The sequence below is a fragment of the Ammospiza nelsoni genome, chromosome 3 (assembly GCF_027579445.1).
Source record: "Ammospiza nelsoni isolate bAmmNel1 chromosome 3, bAmmNel1.pri, whole genome shotgun sequence".
Lineage (NCBI taxonomy): Eukaryota > Metazoa > Chordata > Aves > Passeriformes > Passerellidae > Ammospiza > Ammospiza nelsoni.
Genome location: NC_080635.1, coordinates 40,889,112 through 40,903,601, shown reverse-complemented (window position 1 = coordinate 40,903,601; position 14,490 = coordinate 40,889,112). Strand labels below are relative to the sequence as shown.

General features: G+C 41.1%; 1 protein-coding gene across 1 annotated transcript in view; it reads right to left on the bottom strand.

Moving 5' to 3' along the window:
- Positions 1 to 11,954, bottom strand: part of KIF25 (kinesin family member 25) — a 41,101-nt gene extending 29,147 nt beyond the window's left edge. Inside the window, exons 1-5 of the mRNA XM_059468303.1 lie at positions 11,844 to 11,954; positions 11,057 to 11,122; positions 7,152 to 7,268; positions 5,144 to 5,282; positions 278 to 381 (exon numbers count right to left, since the gene is read on the bottom strand). Coding sequence (XP_059324286.1) covers positions 278 to 381; positions 5,144 to 5,282; positions 7,152 to 7,268; positions 11,057 to 11,122; positions 11,844 to 11,921 — 504 coding nt within the window. The 5' untranslated portion in view covers positions 11,922 to 11,954. The remainder of the gene's footprint in view (positions 1 to 277; positions 382 to 5,143; positions 5,283 to 7,151; positions 7,269 to 11,056; positions 11,123 to 11,843) is intronic.
- Between the last annotated feature and the right edge of the window lie 2,536 nt (positions 11,955 to 14,490).

Here is a 14,490-nt window from a genome sequence, read left to right as displayed (position 1 = left end):
AGAGGAAAAAGAAACTCAGCTTTTGTCCACTATTCAAAATGGATTATACTCTTTAGAGCAATAGGTCACATGAGAGCATTTGGAAGATCGTGTGTAAAAAGAAAGGAGTGGGATTCATTATAAGACAAATGTGTCTCAGCCAATAAACACATCATATATAGACAGCTGGGGCAAGTGATATATCCATGTGAAGTATATTCTTTACTTATATTGGTGAGGAAATTATGGGAATAATTTCAACAAAATACGCCAATGTTCTGTTATTAAACATACTTACAATTAAGCTGTTATGTAGAGCCTTCCTTTTCTGCTTTTCTTTCTCATATCTCTCCGTCACCTCTTGTAGAGACTGCTCAAGATCAAAAGCTTTTATCTGAAACACTAGAAGAAAGCAGTTTCAGAGATATAAACTCCATGACTTTACAAAATGAATTGTTCAGTAGCACCTCATGAAATATGATCACAAACCTTCTCAACTTCTACCAAATTTCAATTAGGAGGCTTAGTTTCTGATTTACTAGACATCTATGAAAAATCCCATCATAGTTCTTGCTATGTGAAGCTACAAATTATTACCACAACTATACATGTGAAGTCTTGAAAAGCAATCAATAATGCAAGATATTTAAAGGCAGCTCAAATGTGTCAGTTTAGAGTGCCAGTGATGCCTGAAACCTACATTTGAAGCAGCCTGCTGCTAGATGGGGATGTCAGTTGCAAGGCTCACACCACATCTGCACTTATTAGACTCATGTGGGCTAGCTTTACAAGAAGTTAACCTGTCATTTACCCTCAGTCTCACAGTGCTACTAATCCTTTACAACAGTTTTAAGGTTCCTTTAAGACAGGTCCATCACTCCATGAGGAATTGATAGGAAAGATGGATCATTTGAACCCTAGGGAGTCTCTTTCACCAAACTGAGAAGGCTTGTATGGGTCATTATAAAAGCTTTCTAACTTCACAAATGGTTTTATTTCAGCCCAATTACATTAACACTGAGCAGGCCTAAAACAAACACACAGCCCAGAAGACACATTATGCGACTGTAAGCTTGTGTAAAAAGCAAGCTCTTAGGAACCCCAGTTCAATATCCCCAGCAATCAGTGAGCAGTTTGGAGATGTAGAGTATCAAGCAGTCAAAACCAGAGAGGTGAATTAGCCAGATGGCCACCAGCCTCAGTGTGTGCTACCTTGTAGAGCAAAGAACAGACTCAGTATCTCAGCATGGTCACACATACAATTTAATCTCTCTGGTAAAGACTAAAAATCAGATCATTTCAAGGGACATTTATGTACACTAGAGATTTCTCAGATCTCTTTTTTCTAATACCCATGCCATTCATGTCCAGCTCACAGTATCCTTCCACAAGTGCATGCATGCAGGGGAAGCATGATGTTAATAGCTGGGGAATCAGTCTAGGAGTTTCACTATGAAAAAATCCTTCTTTTGCATCCAGCATGTGGAGTAACACTAGCATGCTTTGGTTTGGAGAATCCCATGAAATTATGTTACCGTAAGTTTTCAAAAGGGCCACTTGCAGTCACTGACCCCTATTATTATACTGTAATTTTTAAAACACAAGGTTAAATTCCATTGATCATTTAAGTAATATTCTATTTATTATTTAAGTAACTTCCACAATAAGTATCTTCATTTACATATTTGTGTACACACACTTTGAGTTCCTAAGTCTCTGAAACAAGCAGTAAGATAAAGCAATAGATGTTGAGGGTACTCTTCCATTATTCCAGGACTGAAAGAACAAAAGTTTCCTGATGCATAAATTATTTCTGAACTTCTACTGTTTTTTCTGAAAGTAGAGTTATGCAGTTACAAATATAAACATTCATTTAACATTCTCCTAGTTTTCTGCTTGGCATCAGATGCAAGCAATAAAGGCATTACATCTTCAGCTTTAACCTAGGGGTAGACATTGGGTACATCTGTTTTAATAACACACTCTTGATTAGGCAAGAGAAGTAGTCACCACATGAATGGAGCCATTACGGACATCCCTCTTCCCCATCCTTTGTCCATTTCACTGATTGATATGGAAATTTTCTGGGAGCTGGGAATGCCAGCAATTTTTCTGTTTAAATGTTACCAACCACAGTAACATCAGTCTAACAGTTGTGATGTCTTGCAAGTGTATTCAGGACTGTAACCATTACAGTCTTCTTCCTTCAATTGAGTCTCAGCGCTTTATATTCCCTCCCCTTCAGTGCTGCACTGGACATTCTGCTGTGCTCACACAACTGCTTCCTCAGTCACACAAGGGTCTAAAAACAATCCTTCCTTCTGAGCAAATTCTGTCCTAGCTCAGCTCCCTGATCTGTTCTGTGTGTGGTTCACAAACAGTTACACAAACATAACAGGGACATGAAAAAGAGGGGCAGCATAAGCTAGCACAGCCACAGCACATCTGAGACATGGATGTGTAGCAGTCCCCATAGTCCCCTGGGGTTTTTAATGTTTCTTGCCAGTCTAGAGCCCATTTTTAAAAAGAAGATCAATCTAATCATGTCTCCTAGGACAACCAGCTATGATGCAATAGACTTAATACCAAAACTTCTTTTGAATTCAGCTGCATTTTATATTCCACCCTGGAACATTATTTTTCCCATGGTCTCTTGTAATAGATCAACAGGCAATGGTTTTAAACTAAAAGAGGGTTGACTCACAACAGCTATAAGAAAGGCGGTTGGTTGTTACAGTGTGGGTGGTGAAACACTGAACAGGTTGTGCAAAGAGATGCTGGATTCCCCACCCCTGGAAACATCCAAGATCAGGCCAGATGGGCCTCTGAGAACGGGATCTAGTTGAAGATGTCCCTACTCACTACAAGGGGAATGAAAATAGATGACCTTTCCAGATCCCTTCCAAACCATTCTATGGATTATTCTTTAGGCTGCTACAATATTTCTGTTACTGGATCCAAGGTCCTGCTGATACTTCCCTATTCTACTAAGGGAAACGCTCTCAAAAGGCAGCTGAGCTGGTGAAAATCACCTGTGGAGTTGAGGAGAAAAGATAATGGTAGTCCATGTTCCACCAATACAAGTCATTAGCACAGTGCAGAGCTCAGCTTTCTCCAGGAAAAGCAAAGAACATAGGTGGTAGCACATGGACAAAATGGGAAAGCTCCTTTTTTAATCTTTTCCATCCCAGAGAGAAAGGGTCCTGGAACTACAAAGCATATCTAAGTCATGAGGCTTATAAGTCACCACAATTTCCTCTTTCTGATAATATCTGCATGGTGAAGCAATCTAAAACCTAATCTCAATTCTTCATTAATTCCTACCTTTCCAAAAATCTGTTGAATTACTGTATCAGTCTCAGTAGTATCATTTGCAGTTCTGTGGCCAAATTTTTTTAGCAAAAATGATATCAGCTTTATCCCTGAGGGAAACAGACCTATAACAACATAATAATGGACACCTCTCTCTCTTTTGAACAGCTACTGCTTAAATTCAGTGGGAAAGGTGGCATAGCCTGGTTTTCAGATTGTGAATAGATATTTCTAAGCAAAGGACTATTCAGTTATTATAAGAAAGTTTTACAGTTTGTTGCATGTCAACTACAACCTTGAAATTTACCTACTCAAATGCTTCTTCTGTAATTTTCTCCCTTGTGTTCAATCTCTATTTTAAGATTAAACTGGTAATATATACTGTCTCCAGAATATATACTTAGGGCTTTCTGTCTACAAAAGATTACATGTAATTTAAGGATGACAATTCCAATGGTCATATTTAACCTAAACAATAGAATCTCCATCTAAAACACTTGACAGAGAACTGAAAACCAGACAAATTAAAACAAAAGTCATCCACCAAGTGGATACTAATTTTGTTATAGTTAGGGAAGTTTCTCCTGCTTATGATTTCAAAGAGCAATGCACCAGGAAATGCAAATTGAGAACAATCAACACAATTTTGCCAGGTCTCTGAAGGAACACTTATTTCACCACAATAGCTCAGTGCCAAACTCTCATATCTGCTCATTTAGCCCCTGTTTCAATAAGAGAAAATTTCACTTTTTAGATAAAGTTATTTTCAACTTTGGGATTTTTTTCCTTGAAGGAGCATTTTTTCTACAAGAATAATACAGTAATCAAATAAATTTTATTTATAACTGAGTACTTAACATACAGGAATAAGTTCTGTAAACACCCATCACCAAGAGTGCTGCTTGTTGCTATTGACATAGCAACAGTCCATCAGAACCAAATCAGGAGTCTCATCAGAACCAAATCAGTCCCAAAACGAAATAATTCAAGGTAAGAAAACATACCTTGTAAATGGTGACACATGGCTTTCAGAGCCTCTGATTGGAAATTTGTGTATTTATTGTAGCTCACCAGGCTGCCACACATCCAACAATTTAAGTATTGCATGTGTCATGTGATTCTCAGGCCTGGTAGGAGCTTCACCAGACTCAAGGAGATTGGAAGCAGGTGCAGAGATCCCACATCATGGGATCCAGGTGCAGGACCCATGCACTTAATCCTCAGGGATGAGGGCAGAGTGCACCTGTGCACTGGCTCTCTTTCCTATGCATACACGAACAAGGAATTGCCTGAATTCCAAAACAGCAATCCATGTACTGTTAGTATCTACAGTCCAGAAGATGCAACTGGTTTTTGAATAGGAAGTAATTTCTTTTTTGATAAATACACAGAAATATTAAAAATCAAGTCTATCCTCATTTCAGGCAGTATTTTCAGAAACCTCTGAAATAAGCCAAGTCCTTTCCTGGAACAGTCAAAAGCAGACAAATTTCAGCTTTAAAAAGCAATGCATTCTTTATTTGGCTCTTCTAAAATAACCAAGATAACAAGCCTGAGAGCATCAGTTTAAAAATGCTACAGCTGAGCCAACTCAGCAGCAGTCTAATAGCAGCTATAATCCACACAAAAGACAAATTCAAATTATCAGTCATAACCTCTGCAGACTTATTTGTACTTCTTCTAATGCTTCAGAACTTCTTGATGATTTAATGTCAAACAAGAAACAAATGCTACAATTTCAGTGACACATTTCTCAAAAATAAACCTCAACCTTTTAACATTAGTAACATCGAACAATTACATTGTTGATGTTACATGTTTGAAATCTAAGTGCAATCTAAGTGAGCCTTACTTTGCATTGCTTCATTCTGCAGCTGTATCCCCTGGACTGCTGCCAGAACTTGGTAAAGACAAGTCTTGCTTTGACGTTGAAAGTCTTTTGAAAGCTCAAGAGCAAATGAATGAAGGCTCTTCAGGTCTTGCTTAAGCCTCTTCTTAGCAAGAAGAAAAATATGTTATAGACACAGAACCAACAGTTAAGAAGAATCAATATACCAACCCAAATTATTATGGTGAGACACCACAAACAGGAAGAACCCTCTACTTGATGGAAGGAAGCCTTCAAGAGAATATCTTTCAGTATGTTTAAAGAAGGATCCTGCAAAATATTCAGCAATGTAATTTCCTAAAAGTTTCAGCAAGACTTTATGGATCCTTATTATTTTATCATACCTATTTTGACTGTAGCACAGCTTCAGGTATAACCAAGTCTCTGTTATTTCACCAGACAAAAATAAGTGTGTGTGAGCATGTGTGGGCTCTGTCCACTTTTAAGTCATACCCAGAACTAGCAATGAAAAATTGTGAACTATATATCCCTTACTTTAATTTTCCACACTTTGATCAGAAGGTATTTGCTAGGATTCACTTGAGGCATTTCTTGTATAGGCTGGTTCTATGTCTTACTATGAGAACAGATGTATTTTGAAAAAACCCAGAAACTGATGTTGTTCAGAAAAGTACTTGTACTATGTATGCAATTCAGTGTAATATACCTGATGAGGCTTTTAAATATTTGTAAGATCGGCATATATTCATTTACAAGTCTACCTAAATAAAAACAAATTGACCTGATTTTAGGATTAGTAAAGTTCTTGACATCCAAGTCATGAAATGGACATGCAAAACCATCTCTAAGGTGAACTTAACAGTACCTTATGCCACAGAAACACTGTGGTATTTCATTGTCAGCCTGTGTTACAAAGTGTTATTCTGTGACATTTTATTTTTCTAACTGTGGTACCGACCTTGAATTAATTAAATAGTTTCAATGATAAAAAGGCAATCTAAACTAAAGGGACAAAATCACTGCATTTCTCACTTTCAAAGGCCATACAATGTAAATGGGAAGGAGTATCTTTTTGTTGGTATCGGCATAGGATGATTGTTCATCTAGACTTTTATTTAGAGAGCTTTGCTCCTCCTACTATTCATTGACATCTGATAGTTTACTACCTCAATCCACTGATATTGCACCACAAGCAGTTATGCCACTCTAGCTAATGAAAAATGGAAAATACTACTACAAAATTTACAAAGCAGAACTGCTATAACTAGAATAAAACCGTATAATTCTATTGTAAGGGACATACAACAATCATCTAGTCCAACAATGCTGCAATTAAGTTGCATCCTTCTATCTGTTAAGAATCAGATTTTTTCCTGAGATACTTTTTGGTCATTTATGCAGGCATTTGGTGCTGCCCTGAGAAAAGCTGATATTTGGTAGCATCCCTAAAAGGAAGTCACTACTCTGTGGAGTAACTTCACAAAGAAGTACTTTGACAAAGGCAAATATTATGGTACTGGCACTAGGAGAACAGTTTCAGTCTCTCTGATGCAAAATTAAAACCTGAGTGAGCATACAGCAACTTCTTGTGAGATCTGCCAGAGAACTCTTAGTAATCAGTGGAGCTCTAAAATGCCTTTTTTGAAAGATTGCCTACCTGGGTAAGGTATATTGCAATTACAGTTTCTAGGGATGTCTGTATGACAGTTGCATGGAGAATTGTAAAGTTTTGACTACAAAAGTATCCGTCTCAGGTATTATTAGCACCCTATATGTAAGATCCTGGAGCTCAGGACCATCCACTTTTACTAGCCTCGCAGGTGACTTTGCAACCTATCACAGCAAAACCACTATGAGATCATTGTTACAACTCTCTGCAAGCTCTGTTGTGAACACAATAAAGCCACAGATCAGGTTCATAGCACACCATTTTCTGGGGTTTACTATATTTGATAATCATGTAAATGTTTGGGGTATTGATTATGTCTATGCTATCACTAAATGCCCTTACCTTTATTGCTCCATGCAGCTGGGTTACAACAGAACTCCTGTGAAATTTCATCTGCTGGCCATGAGCAGCATAGAGCTGCAATACTTCATTGGTGCTTCTTCCAGCCAACCCTTGGTACTATTAAAAAAAAATCACAAAAAATCACTTAAAACACTCCTGTCTCCTGTTGCATTCTGTCCCCTTTTTCTCTGTAAATATTGGTAATTCAACTATATGATAACATAGGATTTTGCTAATACTTAATTTCTTTGCTTTTACCTTTTCCTGAGTTATGTGAAGAATATGAGGCCAACATCACAAAATTCTACTTTCTTGGGTCATAAACCTGAGCACCAGACTACTAAAATGCTTTTGCAGTACCTAAACCCCTTACTTATGCTTGATGTGGATCTAAAGGGTTAAAACTGTGCCTTCGCTTAGGGAAAAGGGCTGGTTACACAGCTGGGTTAAGTGTCTCTGGAAACCAGATTCAATGCAGAAAGCACATGGAAGGACATGAAACAGAACAAAGACAAAGACACAGGTGTTAACCACTGAAGTCCTGAATACACAGCCCCCAGCTTTGTGCCCCCTGACAACACCAACTCCACTGCAAGCACTAGGGTTGCAATGGTGCCAAGCTGGGCCAACAAAGCCCTGCTCTGGGTCTTGAGAAATCACAGCAACCAAAGCAATTTTTAAAGTTTGTGGAGAAGAATCCTGTCTAACAGTCTAAAATTACCTATTATGCAAAAGCAATTTTTATGGCCAACTTGAGAATTTTTTGAGATGTTGAAATCAAAAGGAAAACAGAAATAATGCAACTTTAAATATTTACAGGCATGAATGCAAGAAGAGTCATTTCGGTAGAGACTTCTCGTGAAATTCTGCAGTATAGAAGAATCTCTAAAACACTAAAAAAATGCATTTTTGTAATTTTCTGACAGTCCTGGTGCTTAAAATGAGCTGCAACTTCAGCTATTTTCCCCTGACACCTGTTCACATCTATCATACATTAATCAGTACCAATTAGTTCTTTATTTTTGAAATGCACTTGCCTGTTGCACAGACTTATTTCCTTTTTTATTCACATCATATATTCTGTGACTGTAATTCCCTGTTTAAATTAGCAAAGCATAGAAGAGACAGAAGACATGAAAGAGCTAAACCTACTCACACAATGGATTTGATTCAATTCCAATCATCTGATAACATTTATCAGGTGATAAAAAGCAAACATTTAATTGCAGTTTAACTACAGGCAATATGGACAAAAACAGCACAACATCCTGGAGCTGTTAGGATAAAGACAGATTGTATTTTCAAAAAAAGAAGTACTTCACTTATCAAAACCAATGTTTTCATGTGGCTTTTTCACCTTCACAAACCATGAATCTTCTATTTACACATGCAATTGGAAAGTCTGTAGAACAATGTACCACCTTAGCACTATTAGAAAAAGTTCTTACAAGAAATAGCAGGAAGAGGTTTGGGTTTTTTTAAATTGTTACAGGCTTTAAGGTCCCAGACATTGAGATTGATTCTATACAATGCTTAGAAAAGTTAAGCATATGTATATAAACAACTGCTGTACTCAAGCCTTGTTATTAGGTAAGCTTAGGGTAGCTAAAACCTCCTTTTAGCACCTAATCTATACCATCTGCACAGGCTCCCCTTGACCCTCCACATTTCTCAACACTAAGACAAAAGCAGAAAGTTTGATGCTACTGTTATTGCATCACTTTGTTTATTCATCTTCATTGAAAACGTCGCCTTGGTTTTGGGGTTTTCTCCACCAAAACAGTTTTAACATTCACCAGAGTTGTTCATAGGCCAGCACTTGCAAACCTGTGCTTGAGCATAGAAGCAAAAAATGGACCAAAACATTTTTACAGTCAGCTTTATTGTAAGCAGAAGCGAAACACAACTATTCAATAGCATTCTCCAAAGTGAAACCTCACTTTTGCAATCAGATCCATTCTGGCAGACTTGGCTTTACATAAAGAAGGCTGCAGGGTTAGGCCCTCAAAGACTGCTAATAAAAGATAAACATACTTCCAAACAGGAAAAAGCAGGGCAAAGGGAGATCTACCTAGAAATCTGCCTGCCTGTGTGCAGTAACAGCCCCCCCCGGATGCTGCTGCGATAACCACACACCAGGCTGCAGCGCACAGGAGAAGTGCTCAAGTTCATCACTGTCTCAAGCATGTAAGGGAAGGTCTGTAGCAGGAGATAACATTTTAGTTAGACTGATGCAACCTATAGACAAACATTTACACTGCAAATCCTAATTTATGGCAATCCTCATAAGTTTGTCTCCAAAGCTTCCCAACTCACTCCAGACAAAATGAATCCAATTAGCTTTTACAAGTTAAGGATGAGACCTCTGTTAACCCTGGTCCCTGTGACTGGACCTGTTACAGCTCAATCACTCAGGCAGCTCCACTGGCAGATCTGAAGGATCAGGGATACAGTCAAGGGCAGCAGCTTTTCTCTCCAGCATAGCTGGTGGAATATTAGGACATACTGTGGAATATTGCACAACCTTAAATAATACTCATTTCAATTAGTATTGTTTTTAATAGAGGGTCTTCAATTAAGGTAAAACTACTTCATAGATGTCAGTTCAGCCTGTATTTTCAGATTGCTGGGGCACATTAACCAAGAAGAGGCAATTTTTTAAAGTGTACTTAAATAACTGCCTGAATCAGTGCAAGAACCATTAGTGCAAGGTTAATTGCAAAGGATTTCATTTGACATTGTTTCTGACTGGTGGTGGTAACACACTGCTTGTGTGTCTGTAGGTGCCCATTTCTTCCAGCACATTTTTCAATAAAATGAAGCAGTGCTTTATTTCAAAAACAAGGCTTCATTCTCTGATACACAGACAACTCCTTCCTACATCTGACACACCTTATTGACTAGAATAATTAATTTATTGTCCTTGTGAGGATAATAAAAATCTGCTGAAATACTTAACGCTTTCCATGAATATTGTAAAGAAGAACAAAGACAATAAACACATTTCCTCAGAGTAAACTAGTGTTCTTCTGTATACCTAGCAAAACTCATTTCACATTTACCACCTGTTTTCAGTTAGACTTTGAAAAATGTTAAACCCACTTTTATCCACGGGTGTTAGCAAACCCACAGGGAGGGCAAATGGCTTCCCTGAGGTCACCCAACCAGTTAATGTCTCAGCCCAGATTAGAAACTCTTGGCCAACAGTTTCCATCGCTACTAATACTCACAGCTGGCTCTGCTCTAGCAGCCTAGATCTACATTCAAAATTCTTTAAATCTCTGAAATCCCCTCCTTTGAAGGCCCCTAACATTACCACAGGCTGCTCCTTATTTTAGTGAGGATCTAGGAAAAGCCTATACTTATATCCTTCTATCCTATAGAAAGATATAAGGCAATGAGGGCTTCAAGTTATTGCTGCATGCTGTGTGACAAGGCACACATGGAACAATACCAGCACTAAAACCACAGCAGGGCATCCCTGGTAAGTCTACTCCTAATGAAATGTCTCTCCTGCACTTTGTGAACAGTTCCTTTCCAAGCATCATCCCAGTTGTGTCTAAAAAGCATTCCTGAAAAATCTGCCATTGTCTTTTAGACAAATATGTTCCCTGTAAGAAGAGATATTCCACATTTAACGTTTCCAGAGTCATTCCCTCAGTTCAGCTTTCTAGATTTAAAACAATAGCAAATATTTAAATTCAAGCTGACTTCTAGTTACTTGATCAGCCTATCATTACTGCTACCACTCATGATCTTGAAAAGAAAGAGATGCTGAGCCTTAACGCTTCATAGATTTTCCCAACTGGTAAAGAGGGCAAAACCTGAAAAGAGGAAGGCAGATGTCAGTGTCTTTTTTTCTACTTCCATATTAATTCTTTCTGAAAAATATAAGCAACAGTCACCTCTGCAAGCTTTAGATGAAGAACAGCATTTTCAGTTTCCAAGACAACTATTCTTTCTTCTTTGGCCTAAGGAAGAAAATCCACCCAAATACACAAAAATGAAAATTAAAAAAATGAGTCTGATTAATATAATTCCATTATGATAGCCTTCATTACCATATTCCACTGTTTCTCAAACTTCTGAGATCAATGGACTACCTACCCCCATTTCTTAATCACAACAATATTTGTATATGAGCATGCAAAAATTAGGATAAACTCTCAATATTCCTTTATTTCCATCTTTTCTGTTACGTTGCTTGCTTGTGTGGGAACGCATAGGTACACCATTTAAAGCACTTTTGCTTTTCGAAACCACCTCCTCCTGGCATTTTCCAGACCCGCGGTCCTTACCAAAGCACTATTTTATTTATTTATGCATAAGCACGTAAGTTTCCATTTCCAAGGCAGTACTATCAGAAGTCTTCAGCGTCGCCCCCAGACGCTCCCTCAGCCCAGGGGCGCCTCCCGAGAGCGCCGAGCGCCCGCCCTGCCCGGAGGTGGGGCCCGGGGGAAGGAGAGCCGCTCACGGCTCTGACACTGCACTCCTACCGCAGCCCCAGCTCCTCCGACACGAGGGAGCCTAAAAACGGCCCCGCACGGCGGGATTGGCGATGCCCACCCAGGAAGAGCCGGGATGCCAGCGCCCTCTCGGCCTTCCCTTCCCTCCCGCCCGGCAGCTGAGGCGCGGCCCCACAGCACGCGCCCGCCCGTGGCCCCGCCCCGGCCCCGCCCCTCGCCCCCTCACGCGCAACCGCTGCTCCAGCTGCCGCAGGCGCTGCGCCCACACGGAGCTCGGGTCGAGCCCGCGGCGCGGCCGCATCATCCTGCCCGGTCCCGCGCCGAGGCAGAGCGAGAACTCCTCCGGCTCCGGCTCAGGCCGCGGCTCCGGCGGGGATTTAACCCGGGACGCGTCTGGGGCGGTAGCGCGGCTGCCATGGCGACGGGCCCGCCCCTTCCCTGCCCGGCGCTCTGCGCTGCGATTGGCTGAGCGAGCGCCACCGCCTGCCAGCCACGCCCTATGCCTGAGTGGCAGGGCAGTCAACCAATCCGCGAGCAGGAAGCGGGAACGGGGCGGGGCCACGGCTGTCGCCTGTGTCGGAGAGCGCCCCCAGCAGGGAGGCTGAGCACGGAACGGGCGTGCTGTCCGTGGGAGTGGGGGTCCCGCGGGACAAGCGACCTCAGAGGTCCATGCCCATTATCCATGGGAGTGGGGGTCCCTCCGCTGCAGCGTCCCACGGGACAAGTGACCTCAGAGATCCCTACCCATTATCCATGGGAGTGGGGGTCCCTTTGCCTACAGCTTCCCGCGGGACAAAGGACTTCAGAGGTCCGTACCCATTATCCAGAGGGTGGGGGATCCCTGTGCCTGCAGCGTCCCGATCTCAGAGACCATGGCCAAGGATCAGGGCATGGAGTGCAGGAATAGAAGGAAAGCCTGGAGCTCCCAAGGCCGGTGTAAGGCTACCCTGTTCCTGGGCTCAGGGACACAAGCCTCACATCAGCGCAAAGGGCGAGGAGAAGGACAGAGTTGAGAGCTCTGATATTGGCTACACGATTTCCCCCTAAGCAGCCGGTGATGTGTGCTTGGGCTAAGGCTGTCAGGCCACAAAGAAGATTAAGGGATAGGAACATCTGTTACATGGAGTGTGCTGGGGGAAGTGCAGCCCGGAGGAAGGGAAGGCTGAGGGGGACCAGGATCACAGGATGTGCAAACACCTGATGGAGAGTATGGACTGCTCAGGCAGGAGTCTAAGGACAGTGTGAGGATAGTCAAACAGTGGTACAGGCTGCCCAGAGAGATGATGGAGTCTCCATCCTTGGAGCTTCTCAAAGACCCAGCCCCATGCAAGCAGCTGTAGCTGACCTTGCTTTGACAGGGAGCTGGATGATGCCCCACAGGGGATGTTCACTAACTGCAAACACGGCCGGCATTAGGGCTGGTCTTAGGACAAGCACAAAGCCTGTGGGTTCAGGTCGTGTGGCACTCCTGAGGAGCTGCCCAGAGCAGGAACTATTCATCCAGGCTATGGCTGGGGGTCTTCCACTGAGGTTTCCAAGGTGAAAATGTGACATGCATTAGCAACATTACTTGGTACTCTACTGTATTGCACTGAAAGATTTACATGGTCTTGAAAGCAGTCATTATACTATTTGGCTATAAAATATGTAAGTATACCAGATACAGACATGTCAGCTTCTTGGAAGTGGGAAATAGCACTATTTTTGCACTATAGTTCTTTGGGTCTCTTTGTTTTTTTTTAAACCAAAACCAACATGATAATTACAGAGGAATGCAGTTCTGCAAAATAGCAGTCTCAAGTTACTCTCTACTGAACATGGTAAATGTGCTCTCATGTGGACAGTAGAAAATCCAAAGACACAGAGCAGTGAATTCCTCCATGTTTGGCACAAAAGAGATAGTGTTCCTTTCCTAAGGAACCCAGATACAGCCCAGCTGTCACAGACCAAACCAAACACCCCTGTGCAGCTCTATCCACCATCTTCTGGGATCCTGCATCTTCAACAAGTTGCTACAATCTATAGCCTCTGTTTAAAAAAAAAAAACAAAGACCCATCTGGCTGGTTGCAGTTAGGTTTGGCACACAAAAGTGTAACTCAGCAGTTCCTCCTTGCAACTAGCTCTGCTCTGATGGAAAAATGAGAACTGACAAATGGATACAGGCTAAAAAACAGTTCAAAAGAGCTGAAATGGTGTAGATGTTACAAGATGTTGGCACTAAGTAAGGCAGACAGGATTTTAATCAACATCAGCTATTTTGGGGAGGATGATTTAGTTGCTTGCAGGGTGTGACTCACTCAATTCTTGACAATGAGCTGTGATTTTCTATGTAATGCTTATCCTGCAGCAGCAATCAAGTCAGAACAACGTTATTTACCAGCGAAACTCAGCTTCATCCCAGAAGGATCACCTCTGAAGTATAATGGTTAATCTCTCCCTCACTGTGGATTTTACCTACAATTAATGAGATTAAGGATCTTGTTTCTGTAGGTTGTAACAGACAAGACTTAATTTACTAGCACTCTTTGAAGTAGTAACCTAAAATAGCATCCACTACTCCTATTTAGTCATTTCTCTGTGCACCTCTGAAGGTCAAATAGTACTAAAAATTGTCCCATGAGCAGAAAAACAAAAAATCTCAGTATGATGTGTAACTCTTCATAACAGCAGCCAATTTCCTTAGGGATCTTCCTTCTATTTCCAAAGCTTAGGAGAGGTTGCTTGATGAATGACACAGCCTGTTGGTGAGACCTAGGAAAGAAATTACATCCAGCTGTCTTCTAGAAATGCTGCCAGACTACTGCAGCACACCCTTCTACACTGATTCTCTACTTTGAAGAATAATTTTTCCCCCAACTTTCACCAACTTGAT